The 17984-nt window shown below is 36.6% G+C and overlaps 4 protein-coding genes across 4 annotated transcripts; 1 reads left to right on the top strand and 3 right to left on the bottom strand.

The window, feature by feature from the left end:
• The first annotated feature begins 333 nt into the window (after positions 1 to 333).
• Positions 334 to 5108, top strand: LOC112754580 (uncharacterized). Its single transcript, XM_025802255.2, has 7 exons — positions 334 to 970; positions 1722 to 1815; positions 1937 to 2025; positions 2124 to 2294; positions 3493 to 3603; positions 4381 to 4447; positions 4537 to 5108. The coding sequence occupies exons 2-7, from the start codon at positions 1740 to 1742 to the stop codon at positions 4815 to 4817; spliced, it is 795 nt and encodes a 264-aa protein (XP_025658040.1). The 5' UTR covers positions 334 to 970; positions 1722 to 1739; the 3' UTR covers positions 4818 to 5108.
• A 43-nt stretch (positions 5109 to 5151) lies between these two features.
• LOC112754578 (peroxidase 64) lies at positions 5152 to 6688 on the bottom strand. Its single transcript, XM_025802254.3, has 3 exons — positions 6410 to 6688; positions 6134 to 6322; positions 5152 to 6054 (listed from the first exon to the last, which is right to left on the bottom strand). The coding sequence occupies exons 1-3, from the start codon at positions 6611 to 6613 to the stop codon at positions 5494 to 5496; spliced, it is 954 nt and encodes a 317-aa protein (XP_025658039.1). The 5' UTR covers positions 6614 to 6688; the 3' UTR covers positions 5152 to 5493.
• An 867-nt stretch (positions 6689 to 7555) lies between these two features.
• On the bottom strand, positions 7556 to 8924 carry LOC112758688 (expansin-A11). Its single transcript, XM_025807406.3, has 3 exons — positions 8531 to 8924; positions 8145 to 8466; positions 7556 to 8063 (listed from the first exon to the last, which is right to left on the bottom strand). The coding sequence occupies exons 1-3, from the start codon at positions 8691 to 8693 to the stop codon at positions 7754 to 7756; spliced, it is 795 nt and encodes a 264-aa protein (XP_025663191.1). The 5' UTR covers positions 8694 to 8924; the 3' UTR covers positions 7556 to 7753.
• A 2677-nt stretch (positions 8925 to 11601) lies between these two features.
• On the bottom strand, positions 11602 to 15717 carry LOC112754974 (uncharacterized). Its single transcript, XM_025802820.3, has 9 exons — positions 15263 to 15717; positions 15007 to 15129; positions 14250 to 14330; positions 14014 to 14102; positions 13818 to 13892; positions 13388 to 13449; positions 13252 to 13311; positions 12602 to 12796; positions 11602 to 11987 (listed from the first exon to the last, which is right to left on the bottom strand). Exons 2-9 carry the CDS (start codon positions 15127 to 15129, stop codon positions 11908 to 11910), a joined length of 765 nt encoding a protein of 254 aa, XP_025658605.1. The 5' UTR covers positions 15263 to 15717; the 3' UTR covers positions 11602 to 11907.
• Between the last annotated feature and the right edge of the window lie 2267 nt (positions 15718 to 17984).

Below are 17984 nucleotides of genomic sequence, written 5' to 3'. Positions count from 1 at the left end.
TCTTGATTTTTATTTCCAGCAATATCGTTACTAAGAATACAATTTCTAGGAATGTTTTTGTCATATATGAATTATTCTCAAAGTTTTGAAAATCGAATTAGCCATTAATTTTTAATCAATTTTTCAATAAAAACCAAATTGATTCGGTCAATAACTAATTATTTGATATTTTTTGTAACTGATTTTTTTTGTTCAAAGTAAAATATCAAGTATTTTTTCTGTAGACATGATTCTCATTTGATTTATCTGTTATTATTGTTATAAAATATCAAGTGAATATATATATATATATATATATATATATATATATATAATAGTTTTAAGTTTTCTGATGATGTATTTATAATTAAGTGAATTAACCTTGAGTTAGTAACTAAAAATATTCAAAATATTTGTTATTAAATTACGTATCTCTAAAATTTAAGTTATTAGGCAAAAGTACATAAATAATTATATATTTAATAGTTTATGTAAAAAATCTTTTTATTCAGACTGAATTTGCTTCACTACTTCTGTATTTGCTCTAAGGCTTCAATGGTTTCAACAATTTAAAGAACTACTTCACTACGTCTTATTTGCTCTAAGACGGAACCCTAGCAGCCTCTCTCTTTCCCAGCCAGCCAGCAGCAGCAGCCAACGGCCAGCGCCGCCGTCGCCGACGAACTCTTCTCCTCATCCAGCGTCGAGCTCCGCCGTCGCGATCCTCTCCTCCTGGATCCCTTCACCTCGCGTCGCCAGGTCTGCTCGGAGCTGCTGTTGGCGTCGCCGCCTCTGTCTTCGTCGTCGTCGGCCACCCTGAAATCGTGTCTCTGTCTTCATCGTCGATCCCTTTCTCTCTTGTGCATCAAGCCTCTGTCTTCGATCCCCTCTGTGCCTGAGCTCACTTCCCCTCTTCCGTCGCCTCTCCTTTCCTCTCTTCAGCCTCTCCTCTCTTCTTTGCGGTGCTTCCACCTCTCGCTCTACCTATCAGGTATCCTCTTTTTCTATTCTTTTTAAAATACCTTTTTCCTTTTTTCTCAATTCAAAAATTCGAATTTTTTCCCATCTTGGATCCATCCCCTTTCGGATTGCCACCGCAGCGACGGGTTTGACCACCGCAGCCCCCACCGCGACGTTGTCATCGCCGAGCTCGCCTTCTCTTTTAAAATAATTCTGTTAATTTTTTGTGGTACTTATTAATTTTGTTGATTGTTAATTGTTGATTTAATTGTCTAATTGTATAGATTCTGACTTCTGAATTTGTTTTCTGAACTTTTGATGCCTTATGTAATTGATAATTTTCTGTTTTGAACTTTTGGTGCTGCATGTATTGTTGGCTTCTTGATGTGATTAGAAATTTTCTCTAAATCTGTTAACAATCAATATTTAGTCATTGGCTGTAACTGTATTTAATCTGTGTAAATTTGTGTTTGTCAATTGTAGTTGTTGCTAATTAGAAATTTTTATTTTTGAAGATAGAACAACTAGATAGTGATCAAGCATTACATATATTAATTTTTAATAATTTTATTTAATATTTATTAAACCGGTTGAACCCCGGTCGGACCATTGAACCAGTTGCCTTACCGGTTCATTGACCGGTCCGGTTCTTGCAACCTTGGAAAAAATAGTTGATTTGAATATTGTTCTTGTGATCCTAAACTTTGTATGACATTTGATAAATTTGCTTCGTTTTTTAATTTCCTTAAACAACCTATTCATATTGTGGTTGTACTTTACAGAAAGAGTGCATTGTAATCATGGTCCAGTGGCAAAGGCATTTCTTGCCAGTTTTTCGTCAAATTGCACACTCTGCTACCACCTCATCTCCCCAAGGTTGGTGATTTATGTTTTTAACTATTTCCTTCTTGCAAACTATGTGAAGTTGCTCATGCTTTACTCTTATTTTTTTAGGTTTTATTAAATACTTTAGAAAACCTATTTCTGTACATTGTAGGTAAGGGTCTGACGACGTTGACAGCAAGAACAATACTATTGCCCTCAATTTCAAGTCGTAGCCCTGTTTATCACTCTTTCCAATACCAGGTTTTGATTTACATTGTGACTGATCATATCACGTTATAAGCTCTCTACTTAAACTCTATTGACAGATAGTTGGAGTTTACACGGTTCTTTTGTTTTAGGGAATTTCGGGTTCTACCTGTTTGCTTTCTAAGTCATCAGATCTGGAACAAACACCAACTTCCTCCCCGTTAGCCTTAACTTCCTTTTTGGGTAGCAAAGAAGCTCAAGACCAGAAGCAGACACCTGTTAAGAAAGAAAGAGTTCAAGCAGTAATGTCAAAAATAAAGCAGGTTTGTTTTTTCCTCTTGTGTAATTCTGTTATCTTGTATTTCTTAAGTAATTGCTCAATTTACATTATGGACATGACACAAATCTTTTGATTTCATTGGTTTTCTTTAATTTATGCTAAAGAGTACTTATCATTCAAATAGTTTAATTCCATTTCATTTTAATAAAAAGCATGTCTATGATTTCTACTTCTGCCTCTGACTCTGTTTTGAAAATGGTACTTCTTCCAAAAGCAACAACAAAGGAACCCCTTTATTAAGACAACCCTATTATGAAGTAGTCTAACAGAAAATGAGAGGACTAAGAGATGCTTCTTACAAGAGAGAAAAAAAAACAATAAATATGATTGAAGCGCAGGTTTCTTGTGTCTAAAAACGTCAGAGAGAAACTCCTATTAAAACATCAATCTTTCATCCTGAAAGGTGCTTTTAACAAAATTATTATGATTTAGACAAGGAAATTGTTCCTGCTTAACAAGGTTCAGTCACTGCCATTGTGCTGACTGTATTCATTTCTACCTCGATTTATCAGTTTTTGTATGTAATATTCTTTATAATCATTATTTCCATTTTATCTTGAAGTAAGATTTTCGAAGATTCCTGAACTTTTGAAATGCCTTATAACCATTGGGCACTTCATGCTTGACGATATGATACACAAATTCAACTCAACTCAAATGCTTGCACTAACTATGAAATGCCTTTCATGCCATTCACAATTATTGTTATATTATTATGGATAATTCAGTTTTAACAGCATAACATTTGGTGCTGCAGTGATTTTGTCAATGCCAAATTGCCAATATATCGTGAATTGCTTATGGATATAATTTTTTTCCCCTGTTAATATGGGTCATTCTGAAGTAACTGCTTAAAATACAATGTTAGCTAGTTCAGACTGCAGCATAGCAATAGTTTGAAAACTGAAAAGTATAACATGATCTGTTTCATCCTGAGCTATTGGTTGAGCATCTCTGAACGTGCCCATAGAGAATACCAGGTCACCAAGTCAAATGGTGCCTCTGCCTACTTTTTGAGAAACTTTCTGTGTTTCTTCAGTCAGCATAATTTTCTGGTCAATGAAAAGCCACCCTTGGATTGAATGCTATGGAAACATGATCATAATTTCTGGGTTTCTGTTTTTCTGTGGTCCAGTTAGCATATATGACTGATTACCTTATTTTTCAACGTGCTTTCTCAGAGTCCTAAGAAGGTCAACTTGGTTGCTGCTTTGGTTCGTGGTATGCTGGTTAAAGATGCATTGCTGCAATTGCAAGTGACAGTAAAGCGAGCTTCAAGAACTGTATATCAGGTAATAAGTGGTATTACATTGTATTTTCATTTCTGTGTGTAGACAAAACTAAGAGTATTCAATTGCTTTTTCTAGAGCACCATACAGCATCAAGGCTAGGCTGTTGATTTATCTGTCCTCATTGGTTTCTAACCAAGAGTTCGTATTTACTTAGAACAAGTTCAGCTGTTGGTGTAGTTGGTCATTAAGCCTTGTATCTTAGCAATATATCTGCAACTCTCTAAAGTCACAGATTCATTCATTCACAAAATAGACCATAAAGATCAACTTCTTTCTTACCTTCAGATACTTTCAATGTTGTTGTGCTTTCTCTCTAGCTACCTTATGTCCTTCTCTATCATTTTCTACATTCTTTTGGCTTTCTGGATTGTTCAATTTTTTCTCCTCCACTTCGGTCCACAATTTCAAGGGCCTTATTGTTGTTGTTGTTGAGTTGTTTCCGTGTGGCCTCAAGGTCACAGGTTCAAGCCGTGGAATTGGCTACTTATGTAATTATCAGGTTAGGCTGCCTACATTACGCCCTTTTGGTGCGGCCTTTCTAGGATCCTGCATTAACACGAGATGCTTGTCTACAGAGCTGCCTTTATTATTATTATTATTATTATGCACTGCACTTGTAGTTTGTTTCCTACATATATTTCAGCTCCCAAAATTTCATCACTTCTTCCCCTTAATATTACCATTATCTAATTCTATGGGATTGTTCCTCCTTTTCCATGATCTGTGCTGGGAATTGCAGAATTGGAAACTTATGTTTTAAAGTTATAAGCACTGCAGGGTATTACTCAAGCCCAAGGAAATGCCGTAAATAATCATGGATTGGATGCAGAGCGCCTCATTGTTGGTAACGCTTCAAATTTTGCAATTGTGTAACTTAATTTGTTTAGCCACTTTGTTTAAATCCGTGCTGATGCTGTTTCATATTTCTTGCAGCCGAAGCGTTTGTTGGAAAAGGATTATTCCGGAAGAAAGTTTCTTACCATTCCAAAGGAAGAGCCGGCATCAAAGTCAAACCGGAATGCAGGCTAACAGTTGTAGTAAGAGAAATAACCGCTGAAGAAGAGGCGAAGATTGCGAGGTTGAAGGTTCACAATTTCCGCAAGCTCACGAAGCGTGAGAAACGGCTTGTGCCGCATCAGCTTATTGTGTCCAATCCTGTTTGGGGCCGCAAAAACAAATCTAGCGATCGAAACTCGAGTGCCACTGCTGCATGAGCTTCTTAAATATTTCAGAGTTTCAAAATAGTTGTTTAATGGTTGTGGCATATTCTTGTTATCCATCTTCATGTGATAGAAATAGTTGTTAAGAAATATCCTGGCTAGTTTCACATCGAGAGTAACTCCAAATGTTAGGATATGTATGGAGAAATTTGTGTACCCCTTAATTCTAAGGTGGTTACTCCAATGAAGACATTGTGAACTGTTAGATAGTTTAAAGAATAGGTGTCTTCAAATGAACTCGCCTGATAGAACAGAATCATATAATAAGCAAGGTTCTTTATCAAATATATTGTGTGATTCATAATTTTGAACATTTTACTAATGTACATTAACTTTTAAACTTCAACATTTAATTAACCTTGATTGGCCGCTCAACTTCTCAATATGTGAAGATGATAATGGAGAAATGTTACAAGCCAATATATACAGGCGTATTTGGATCATGGAGAAATAACACTCCACATTCCACAACAGCCCGGTTTATCGATTTAAGAACAACAAAACTAAACAAATATAATCTCGAACAGCTTAAGCACTATGATTATTGTTTTAACAATATTCACAAGTCAGAATCAAGAACCAAACCTTCATTATGAAAAGCTATAGCAATTATTGTGTCTCCCTCGTGTCTTCAATTTCTTAAGAAACCATAAGACATACAAATACAGGATCATCTAACGTGTTTACAATGGAGCCTGATTTCTTGTCCAGCACCGGTGATGCTGCTCATTTTGATCATGGACTTGACGAATGCGTGTTCAAAGTCCTTTTTGGCATTAGCAAACTTTGAAACCAAGGATTTGGTTTTGGGGTGAGTGAGAAGTGCTTGATCGGAAGAGAAAACAGTCTTGCCTTGGAGGATGAGCTTGTAATAAGCATTGTCAAAGACGGTGTTGGTTGAGTCCAATGGGGAACCTGCATTGTTTGCCTTGTTGTGAAAGGGACATATGGTTCTGAGGTTGGTGGCAAATGATGGGTTCAAGGAAGGGTCAATGTCTTTGTTGGGGCTGAAGTTGTGAATCCTGTTTTGGAAAGAGGAGCAGTGAGCAAAACCCAGAGTGTGGCCACCTGAGAGGGCTACAAGATCTTCCAAGGAAAGGCCTCTCTGAGAGAAGCTTTGTTGTAATTGGGATATATTGAAGGTTGGAGCTGGCAACTGTCTTGTTTCAATGGCCTTTGATATCCTTCCATCTTTTCTTCCTTTAGGCACTTCCCAATAGGGTCCTCCAGACTAAAAAATACAAAGTCAATTCAAGTCAACAATTGTGAATATAATTATATTGTTACTTGTTAGAGAGTGGAAATCAGACCAGATGAACAGCATCCCTTGCGGCCAGAGCCAAAATATCAGCACAAGATACGACTCCGGGACATACGGCTTCAATTGCTTTCTTGGCGTTATCAATGACATAGAATGCATGCAATGAGATGTTGGGTGGTCCATCCTTTTCTGCTTTATTATTTCCTTTTGATTCCAGTAGAACAGACCCATCACACCCCTTTAACAAGGAAAAGCAACATTGTAACAATGTTGGAACTTAGAAGAACAAGGCCTATTATATGCACAAGGAATAAAAGTTGCATACCCTTATGAAGCAATCATGAAAATGCATCCGAAGTAGAGCAGCCGGGACAGTTATATCATTCATGGCTGCTTTATACACAGCACCCGAAACAATGGACTCTACCTGAGGACATGTGTGTTCATAGTAATCCACACTTAGTGCACTTGCTACAAAAGTGAAGGACACCATTATGGTCATCACCACTAAGGCAATTACTGTTGCCATATTTGATATTCCTAATCAGAGAATTCAACCTTAGTTTTGAGGAACAATGGGGGGAATGCTTATTCATTTATAGGGAAGGCAATGAAGATGGAGTTGTTAAGGGAATATGAAGCAGTTAGTGGAGCAGTGTTATCAAAGCATCTTCTGTTGTTGAATAAAACAATAGATGCATTTGGTACGTGCGTAGTGCGTACTTTAATTTAGTTTTTGAACCCACGCAGGTTAGTTAGTTTGTACAAAAGATATATATATGCTTCTTGACTTCTTCTTATACAGTAGTTGTCTAATTGCTTTCATTTGTTTTCTTTATTAATCATTTATTTGTGGTGAAAAATTAATTACATATTCTTGACATTACTTGTTTGTCATCGATTCCCCTACAAGTAAAGATATTACTAAAAGAGGTCATTGGTTGGAATTGGATGTGGGATGGTTTAATATTGACTTCAATCAATAGCATTCTAAAATTAATTAGTTAAGGAATGTTATTCATTTTTCACATCTAAATCTAATGATGAAGCATATGCATATGAAATATCTCAGCGTTATCAAGAGTTAAATTTGATGTGTAAATTACATTATTATGAGTTTTGAGATTTATGTATAGGCAATTGGGACAACTTATCAAGAGTTTCAAATAGGTTATACCATGAAATGAAAATCTCATATTTATATGAATGTGTGAGTGTGAGAGTGATTGTGACAGGCCAGCACATCATGTCGTGACTCTCAATCATAATCATTTTCATATGTAAATGACATAGATTCTTTACAGCATCGATCTGCATCATTGGAATTTTCATCGATGCACCATTGGTGGAAACTCTTCTAATCATCATTATTCTTAACTTCATTTATTGAAATACTAGAAAGATGTTCAAAGGAAAAAAAACCATTTAAATAATGATAGACAAGAGTGAAAAATGAACATGCCCCAACAGAGGTACAAAGAAAGAGTATTGATTCATATTAGAACAATTTATGGTATAAATTTAAACAAGTTGAAATTACATCAATATGCATGCTTATTGGAAACAATAATCCACCAAATTAAGAAGAAGAAGATGGCGGGCTGCTCCAATAAAATAATTAAGCACGCCTCAGCCGCTCTGGTTATGGTAAAAATAAATGTGAAGATTCTTATGAGAACTGAACAGGGCTAGAGAAAGTTTGGCCAAATCCCCAGTTAGATGGAACAATGTCATTGAAAAGCTTAGTTTCTCCATCAGTAGTAGTGACCCTGAATGACAAAGATTGGCCATTCAAATATGCATTGGATTGCCAGTTAGCACCCCAGTTTCTTGACATAGCCATCCACCCACTTTTTGATCCCTTTATGGACACTGATTGGATGGATCCAGCACCTCCCACATTGCTTATCAACACTAACTCAAAGTAGTCTCTCCCATTTATGCTGAATCTAACCCCTCCATGCTTCTTGCATGGCACCCTGCACCATCATATCTTAATTAGGATCATACATCATGCATCCATATATATCCTCATTAATCAAATTACAAAGTGTGGATACCTTTGGAACAGGACGGGGACGATGCCTCCTCTGTAGATGCCAATCTTTTCCCATGCTGGTTGAGCCATATCAAAGTGCTTCAGAGGTGGGTTGCACCACCCTCCATTGTTATTGGGAAGATCAAAGTTAGGAGGGCAAAAGTTTGTGGCGGTTATGGTGACTGATCTTCCTTTGATGCACCATCTTGAGTCTGCTTTGTAATCACAGATGATCTTGTAGCATTCTCCGCATGAGGCTCCATCATTGAACAAGGCTGTGCTCAAAGCCGCAGTTCTCGTCCCATACCCAGTTGCATACAGATTCCCATACCCACATGCTCCTCCTGCATTCATGCATCATTAATATCACCCTCTTATTAGAAAAAGCTATGTATATACGTTGCTTACCCATAGTTCCTGAGGCATCACTACCCCCATAGAAGGTGGCATGGGCATTGGTCCAACTTGAAGCTGAGAAAGCATATGTGAAACTGCATAATCCAATGAAGGTGGCCAAAACAAGAATAAATTTTGCCATTGTTATCCTTCTCCCACCACCCCTTAGTGCCATTTCCAAGCAGAAAAGAATTGTCCTTAAATAAGGGACCAAACTCACCAAGGATTACCCTTGCACATGTGAGCCCTGCAGTAGTAGAGAACTCATGGAACATTTTTTAATCTAATTTAATAATCTGTAAAAGCCTCAGAGGTTCTGAACATCATTCAATAATTCTCACGTTCTCTTCCCTTGGCACCTCACATGCACATCCCAACATTAGAGCCGTGAATGGATCAAAACCCCACACCCCCATTTGCTTCTTCTAATATATTTATTTGTTTAACAGTGTAAATATATTTTTCAATCGTTCACATATTGTGTGCTATTTGTGGATAAAATGACAGAACAAATGGTCTTAGATCATAAACATAATGTGTCACATGCAAATGCTTGCTAGTGTCGTTTTAATTCAGTTACATGCACATGTCACATTTTTTGGCTATATAGATTGTCAATTGTCTTTTAGCAAAAGCAAAATATATAATAATCACCGTTGATTCATTCTGAAAACACATGGAGGATATATATTTGACATTCATTTAGTTTATCACCGTTTATTAAATAATAATATACTCAAGCCTATGCATGCTACGAGCCCTATTGGCAGCACCGTCAAGCGTCCTCAAAGCTCATAGCAAGCTCATCATGGGACCTACAACAAACATGAAATGACTGCTAACAAGATTCTATATCACAGATTTTTTTTTTTTAATTTTTACACTTATGGTAGGTATGTGTTAGAAATACTATTTACAGATTAAATAAAAACGGACCTTAGTTATGTACATGCAAGTTGTAATACTAATAACTAAAACGCGTCTATACTTCTCGTGAAGTCAGAACTCAATTTTATATATTTATTAAATTAAAACTTACGCTTGTTGAAACTTGAAACTAGAAAAATCTTCTATGTGTCATTCCGCATAATTTACTTTCTTTCTCCGTAGTTCGTATGCTCCTTCTCAGGATTCTTAACAGTTTTAATTATGCAGCTGAGGCTTGGCACAGATGGAGAATTTGTATGCCTCTCATCAAGTTGTACCCAGGATCGGTATAGTGTGGGTGAGTGTGTATGTCCAAAAAAATAAAATAAAATTATACATTACTATCGTTCTAAGGACTTATATGATTCATCACTGCATAAAGCTTTTGTTTCAACAATATCTCAAATACTTCATTTCCAAAGTAAGCCTAATTTTTAAAAAAAAAAAAAAAAGCAATGGTTATATAATAAACGTCATCATATTCATTTCGTTTGAGGGAAGAGAAAAAAGGAAAGGGGGGGGGGGGGGGGGGACCTTTCACCTTATATTCAAAGTATTTGTTATTCAAATAACCGACAGCTGAAAAATGACTAGTCAAGTAAAACAGAAATATTCACGGTACAGAAGTAATAGAGACGCGTCGTATTGTTTCTCAATTAGTAAACTTCTGATCTTTACTTAGGGGTAATTTTAATTTAATTTTATTACATGATTATTGTTAGAGTCTAATTAGCATCAATTAGATTAATTTAGCATTATTTAACATATCTAGATATTTATTATAGGATATTACGTCTTTATTATAGCATTATTCTCTTAGCACCTATAAATATTCTTCTATATTGTATTATTCTATACAACTTGAATACTCACAAACATTTTTTCTATTGTTCCCTCTCTCCTTTCTAACATGGTATCAAAGTCATGTAATCCTCTTTGATGAGAGTAAGTTGATTTTCTTCTAGTAAAATTACCATACTTTTCTGCCGTGTCATTTTTTTTCCTTTTCTTTTGTTAATGCTTTGATGTTTTTCTGATCTCACCGATTAGCCATTTTTTTCCTTTTCTTTTGTTAATGCTTTGATGCTTTTCTGACCTCACCGATTAGCTCATCCACTACTTACTTATTGTCACTTTTCAGCAGTTTGCCAATTTTGTCTGCGCTTCTTTCCAATAATTCTATTTGCGCATTCTTCAGACAGTTCCATCCGCATCCGTTCTATCAGTTTATGCATTTTTTTATTTAGTTGTTTCAAGTAAGTTTCAAACCCAAATTGTCACTTGAGTTTGAAAAGAAATGTTAGAGTATAATTAGCATCAATTAGATTAATTTAGCATTATTTAACATATCTGAATAGTTATTATACGATATTACGTCTTTATTATTTCAATTCTCTTAACACTTATAAATACCCTTCTATAATCTATATTGTATCATTTTACACAACTTGAATATTCACAAACATTAAATTTTTTTATCCATTTTGTAGGTGTAGATATCACTTCAAGAGAAAAGGGTCGATATTGTCGGGAGCAAATATTCATAATTATATCAATAAAAGGGTGCCTAAAACGGTGAGAAAAATAATGTGATTCTGAAAGAAAAACATTATACGGAGGCTCAACAACCATGTTCTATATAAGTAGCTGACATTACATGATATAAAAAATATAAGGCATCACATTAAAATGTGGTAAAATGATGGGAGTTCAATAAAAATATAAATACACGCAGAAGTACAAATTCGAGTGATAAAGAACGAAATTATGAAGAGAAAAGAAAACAAATGTTGACGTTCCTCCAACATGTGCGTTACTGATTTTGCTCAAATTGCACTGGCTGTTGCCTCTCCACTCTTTCACCGCACTTTCATTTCCCTGGTGTCAGCTGGAAAACAGAGTGCTCCAATCCTATAATTCAAAGCCACCCAAGGCCTCATCTGTAGAGCAAGTTTCTAAGGAAATATCTAGTCATGTAATATCACCTATAGCATATTAATAAACAGTAGACACAATATACAATTGCATATCACTATGAGTCTATGACATACATATCTAGCTGCCACGTTAACCACCTCTGCAAAGGGAAAACTTTATCATTACAGATAAGACTAAATCATGCACTCTACTGCAGCGTAAGATAAACAAAAATAGAGTTTAGTTTAAACACATCTCTAGCAAATATAAATTAAAGAATGAGATTCAGGGCCTTAACAGAGGTACAACTTTTCAAGCATCTAAACCTAGGTCTAAAACATGAAGGCTGCTTCATAAAGCAACAGCCTCCAACTAAGTCTACTGAAACTGTAAGAAAATGCCCTAAAGTACGTTGGGCCCCAAAGAAAAAGAAAGGGGAAATGGGGAAAATTGAAGAAATAAGTTAAAATCAAAACATAACATTGGACAAGGTATTCTTCCAATCAAATCATGAACGGTGCACTGAAGGTGGCCAATCGGCTGCCTCAAGCAGCTGCCTGGATTGGCCCATTGGATCTAAAGCCACGACCCCTTCCACGATAACCACCCCTGCCACGGCCACGACCTACAATAAAATTTAATCAGATAATCATAAAGAAGTTTCAAGCAGCTTATTGTCTGTTATCTCATATTCATATTTCATTTTATCCATCATAGCTTGTTAAATCATAAAACATGAATTCGTCAAACAAGTTACAACAAAGAAATTTCCATAACTAAACTTCGCATGGTTAGGTAAGTACTCTTTTCTTAATAGTATTTAGATTTTCATCCTGGAATCAATAATAAGTACACAACTTCAGTTCATACAGCGATGAACATAGTCCACATACCACCACATCCTGATGAATGATAACCACAAGTTTGACAAATGCAGCATGTAGCAAGATTTAAATGTAATATACTAATATATCATATCAAGTATTTCATGAAACTCTTATAAATCAAAATAACCACCATTGCAGGATAATATAATGCTATATCTCCTCATGTCTATACAAAAAAGGCACTGTATAAGAGGGTATCTTGCAGTGTACCCTTGGATAAAAAAGTTAAATGATGAATGTGAAAGAAGATTATAGATGATATCTTATACATAGAACAATGAACTTGATAATTTTAGAATATAAAGGGAAAAAAATAAAAATAAAAATAAAAGAAACAATAGGGATTAAGTACCACGTCCTTGGGGAGGTACATCTTGGTTGTATCCACCATCTTGCTGCATATCAAGCTGAGGTCCATTGTATCCTCCCCTTCCACGACCACGGAAACCACGTCCTCTTCCTCTTCCTCTGCCCCTTCCCCCCCTGGGATTTCCCATGTTGCGATCCCAGCCTCCATCCTCATAATCAGCTGAAATAAAACCATTACCTGAAAAGAACACAACAGCCATATCAAATATGTCCATAGAATCAACATTCTGTTAACCTGGTCGGTTCACATAACTTGCAAACAAAATATTTTTTAAAAGAAAAATTCAGACAAGTTTCCCTAACGTTTAATGTGATTAACTGGTTGTGGACAAGTTACATGAAAGGTTATTGAAACACATAAAACTCGATTATCAAGTTGCACTCATGTGTACTTGAAAACTCTATACCCTATGCCATATTGTCACCACTTTCTCAAATGTTTACATAACATCCAAGGCATTAACTTTAGATTGAAAATGCAAAACTGAGATGAGGAAAATATAATGGACTAAGTTAAAGGGCTCGGTCATTACAATTTACAATTGATTTATCCAAGAGATATCAAAACCTATAAACCTCTAATTATAAACATGACATTGAATATAAAAATGAATGCAAGAACAGGATACATACCTCTGGCCCTTCCTCTTCCTCGGCCCCCACGACCTCGAATTCGGCCATTTGGTGAACTCTCTGCATAACACAAAGGTTATATGGATGGAGAAAGAGACATTCATTTTCCAAAACACCAATTGTTATATGAACCTACCTCCTTCATAATCAAAATCAGCAGATGCCTTCACCTGGTCAGCTGGTAATGGAGGCTGATACCTAAAATGGCAAAACAAATTAAAGATCATATCAAATACTCACAGTTTATAACAATAAAACTCTTTCAATACATGAAATCTTGGAAACAGCTAAGGAAGTGCAGATAATCAGTACACATTCTCTAACTTATTAACAACCAAGAGAAAAAGCATAAAGCAACTTATTTTTAGGGCAATTAAAATAGTAATATAATAAGTTGTGTTAAGTGCCAAAAGCCCTCTGCATGCTGATGAAACCCAAGTACATGACCAGCCATAGTCAAAGCAAGGAACTTCCAAGATGTTGTCTTGTACACATCCACCACAACCACCTCTTGCACGTAAAAATTTTTTGCTTAATGACAATGCAAGTGGGAAAAGGCAACTTACCCCACAGATGATGTATTGATTTCCTTCTTAGAAAGGGTTATTGTTATCATTGATACATGTCTTGTTGTCTCCAAACTGCATGATGGACAACATCAAATAATCAAATAAAATATGTGGAAAAAAAAGTACAACCTGAATGAAATGCTGAACACTTTAATCATTCAGGTTTAAAATACTATCCAGAAACTGCACTTACGGAAGGAGGCCTTCCTCTAGGGGCTCCCAAGTATCAGTAATGTCAGTGGATCCAATTTGTGTATTCTGGTGGAGACCCACAATTCTCCTCTGCATTATTTGATCACCCCCAACCACAGAAGCAAACCCAAAATAAATAAATAAAAGAAAACATAGAGGACGACTCATCAGAACAAAACAAAATATCATGTATGAAGATTACATAGCCCAGCTCAGCCAATTACAAAAGGAACAAACCTTGATCAACTCCACAATTGTCACAGTTTTGTTGATAGCTCTACCCATTGCTTTGAAGACAATTTCATTGGAACCCTTTTCCTGTGAAGAAGCAAACAATATAATCTGAGAAAAAAAACTGATCAAAATGGTCCTCACAACAGCACTGGATACATAACATGTCAAATTCATCCAGATAAATTTCCCAAGTTTTTACTTTCATTTTGTTTTGACACTTCTATTTTTGTTTTTTCTATACCAATATAAATGGGGAGTTCCATAATATTCAAACACATAAGTGTTTTTTTAATGTTAATAATAACTCATGGTAACATTTGAATCATTGTCTCTGATTTTTTTGTTCAACAATTATGTTTTTTTAATATGTTATACTATTCACATGTATAGTTTGTAAAATATATTGTACCCCTTTCATGTATTTCATCTATATCCCGTGCAGTATGGTATAAATATCCTGAATTGCACACGTAATTAATAGGTGTGCATAAATTTAATTTAGGTTAAAAAATGCTTACAATATAATGTGTTCCCAAAACAGGTTCTGAAAATTAAAAAAGAAGTATGTCACAAAACAAAGCTATTGCCAAAGAGGACTTAGTTAAGCGTTGTAGCAGCGAAGCAGGATTCTTTTGTTGTGTCAATTCAGCAGTTCATATGAAGAAAATTCTAATTTTATACAAGGAATAGAACAAAGCAAGCACGTAAAATTGAGAAGGCAGGGTAAGTTGTGGTAATGAAAGAATAAATAGAAAGGTGCCTGAAGCAAGGTCATGGCATAAGTAATGTAGTTGCGCATCCTGCCCTGACTTGTGATACGGATCTCGTTTTCATCGATTGGCGTTTCTGCCCTTGGCTTCTCCACCTTCTGATACCGATCCATCTATTCGTTACAATGCCACACACCAACACCAAAAATAAAAATATAATGAAAATCACATGCTGAGTTAAAAGAAGGTTCTAGAACATGAGTGGAAAAAGGAATCGATCTGAGAGATAGAAAGAGTTAGGGTTACCGGGAATCCTTGGTCGTAAAGGATGGATAGAGTGTTTGCTTCTCCCCCACACCGCACCAACACGAAGCGCCAGCGAGAGCCCTCTTCTACGGCTTGTATTTTCTATTACGCCCTAACCTCTTTACTGTGTCTTCTCCCCCTTATATATCTCCCACCTTCTCCAAACTGCCCTAACCAACACTCACTACCTCAACCTCCCCTTCCCACGGCCCAATTCCCTTTATGGGCCTTACCCATCTCCACTTTTTTTATTTGGGGTCAATGCGCAATTAGAGTAGAAATTTTTATTTTACTGGCCACAGAAGAATTTCTCAGACTTGAGGAGGTAGTTGTACATAATCGAATCTGGTAGCAGTGGATCTGCTAGAAGATCTTTGGCAAATATGGTACGGGACTTGAAGACTCGATCCTACTTGGTGCAATAGATGATTAGTATTTTAATTAGAGTCCTTTTTAAATTAGAATATCGAGTATGGGTATTGATAACGGTTTTTTTTTTTTGGGGTAAAAGGTATTTTTGTGTGTGAGTTTTTTGTCATTGATATTAACTTGTGTTAAGGTTATTCTTTTTTTTTTGGTTTCCCACGGTATCCCCTAACCCGGCAGGTCAAGGACTAATCCGTCGCGGTACTGAGCTCCATTTAAGGGTTTGCCGCTGGCCAATGGGTTGCTGCATGCACAAGGCGGGATTCGAACCCCCGACACTTGCTTAAGCGGACTAGTGAGCTAACCACTAGACCAACCCAACTTGGTTAAGGTTATTCTTTTAGACATGACCCAACTATATTTGGTCTCTTTTTGTGTTATGTGTATACTACTAGTTGGATTTCTTTTCTTTTGGGCTCCATTATCGAACTCACACATACCCACAAACATACAAAAAAAAAAAGGAGAGGGTGGGGTGGGATTGTAGGAATTGGGATGGCAGGAATCAAAGCCTTCTGACTCCCACATTTTGGCAGTTGCCACACAAAATTTTCTATATATATTCCAAGAACCTAAAAGATAAAACACAAGAAAAGTTTTCTCTCTATTTTGGAAACAACCTCATGAGAGTCAAATAATGTCATCTATGTGATAAACACAAGTGGGTATTATTAAATCCAATAATTATGTCTTTTGGCAACTAATAATAATAATAATAAGACAGAGAGAGAGAGTAGGTGAGAGAGCGTGAGCGGAAACACTGGGAGGGGTAGACATAGGAAACAAGACAAAAATCCAAGAGTTTGGAATTGAGAAGAGTATCAAATACTTGAGAATGAGTCTTTCTCAATCTTTATGGATAACTTTTCTAAAGATATATTGAAGAGAGAGTTGTTTCAATTGTTCAACTGGACGGGACGTATAAATGATATATCTTTATCACAAAAACAAAAAAGTGATAATATACATTTTTGCGTTCATATGTTACACCACAAAAGGAGGGGTTTTGAAGGCTATAAGGGATATGAATAAGATGAGGCTAAGAGGTAAAGTGATTTTCGTGGAGGAAGCGAAATACAGGAGAATGTCGAGTACGAATGAATTGAAGATAACTCAGAGAAAGTCAGACGATCAAAACACTACTATTGGTCCGTTGAAACGTTTAAAACCATAGGAGGTCAATGGGGTGAAGTAGTTGGATGTGATACGATGACGGAATCGTGCAATTACTTCAGTGTTGGACGAGTGCAAACTGATACCTGTGTTATGGACGTGATCAACGAATGGATTCATATTACAATAAGCATTAGCGAGTTTGATGTTTTGGTGAAAGAGGTGGGGTGCGAAACATATGGAATAGATTGTAAGTTGGATAAAAAGGCTAATGAGGACACAAGCTGTGAACAGCAATGGACAAGTACCGCAGGGAAGTGTTTAAAGGTGGCTGTCATATCGGTGGGGCGAACAAATCTACCGGATTGTGTAGACTAGGCGGCAAAACTGATGATGATAGTGACTCGAGGTGGTGAAGAAGATAAGGACAAAATGGTAATTTCAGAAGATATTTTGAACGAGTGAGTTAATGAAAATTTAAAACAGAATCCTCTTAATTTGGTAACCTACAAATCAAATAATGATGTTAATGAAGAAAGTGCTAATTTTGTGGGAGAAGCCATTATAAGAAATAGAGAAGATTCTGATGAAACTGTGTCATGGGCTTTTGGCAAATTGAAATGTGGGATTAGGGGATGCCACAAGGGGGTGAAAAATGAACATTAGCATTAAGAAAAGAGGGCTCATGAATGCTAGTCATCCTAATATGGGCCACACATTGCAAATGGGCCTATTTCTACCATCAGGATCAACCTTGAGGGGCGTTGGAGCGGGCGAATTAGGTGCCGGTACGGGTCTTGTGAAACCAGACCTCGTGGTGCTCAATACCCTAACGCTGAGCCATAGTACATCAATGGGACGAAGGTTTGTTGGGGAAGGGGGCGCTAATTGGTCCCAGGACACACGAGCATGGCCATCTGGGGCTGAACCGTGGGAGTCATGGTTTCAATAACTGTGTGGTAGTGGCTAATGGTGGTGCTGCGTTGGAGCCGATGATGAATGCTGGGTAGGGGGACGGGATGGTGGTTGGGAATGTCAACGGAGCGGCGATTCTGGTGGAGTTGGAGGATGAAAGTTTCAAAGGGTTTGTAGGGACTAAAAACATCGGACTTGGGATGGATAAAGGTGATGGTGATGTTGGTGGTGAAAATGGTGGAAGTGGGGATCTTAGTGATGAAGGAAA

Source organism: Arachis hypogaea, chromosome 16 (assembly GCF_003086295.3).
Source record: "Arachis hypogaea cultivar Tifrunner chromosome 16, arahy.Tifrunner.gnm2.J5K5, whole genome shotgun sequence".
Classification (NCBI taxonomy): Eukaryota; Viridiplantae; Streptophyta; class Magnoliopsida; order Fabales; family Fabaceae; genus Arachis; species Arachis hypogaea.
This window is presented reverse-complemented; position numbering and strand designations above follow the sequence as displayed.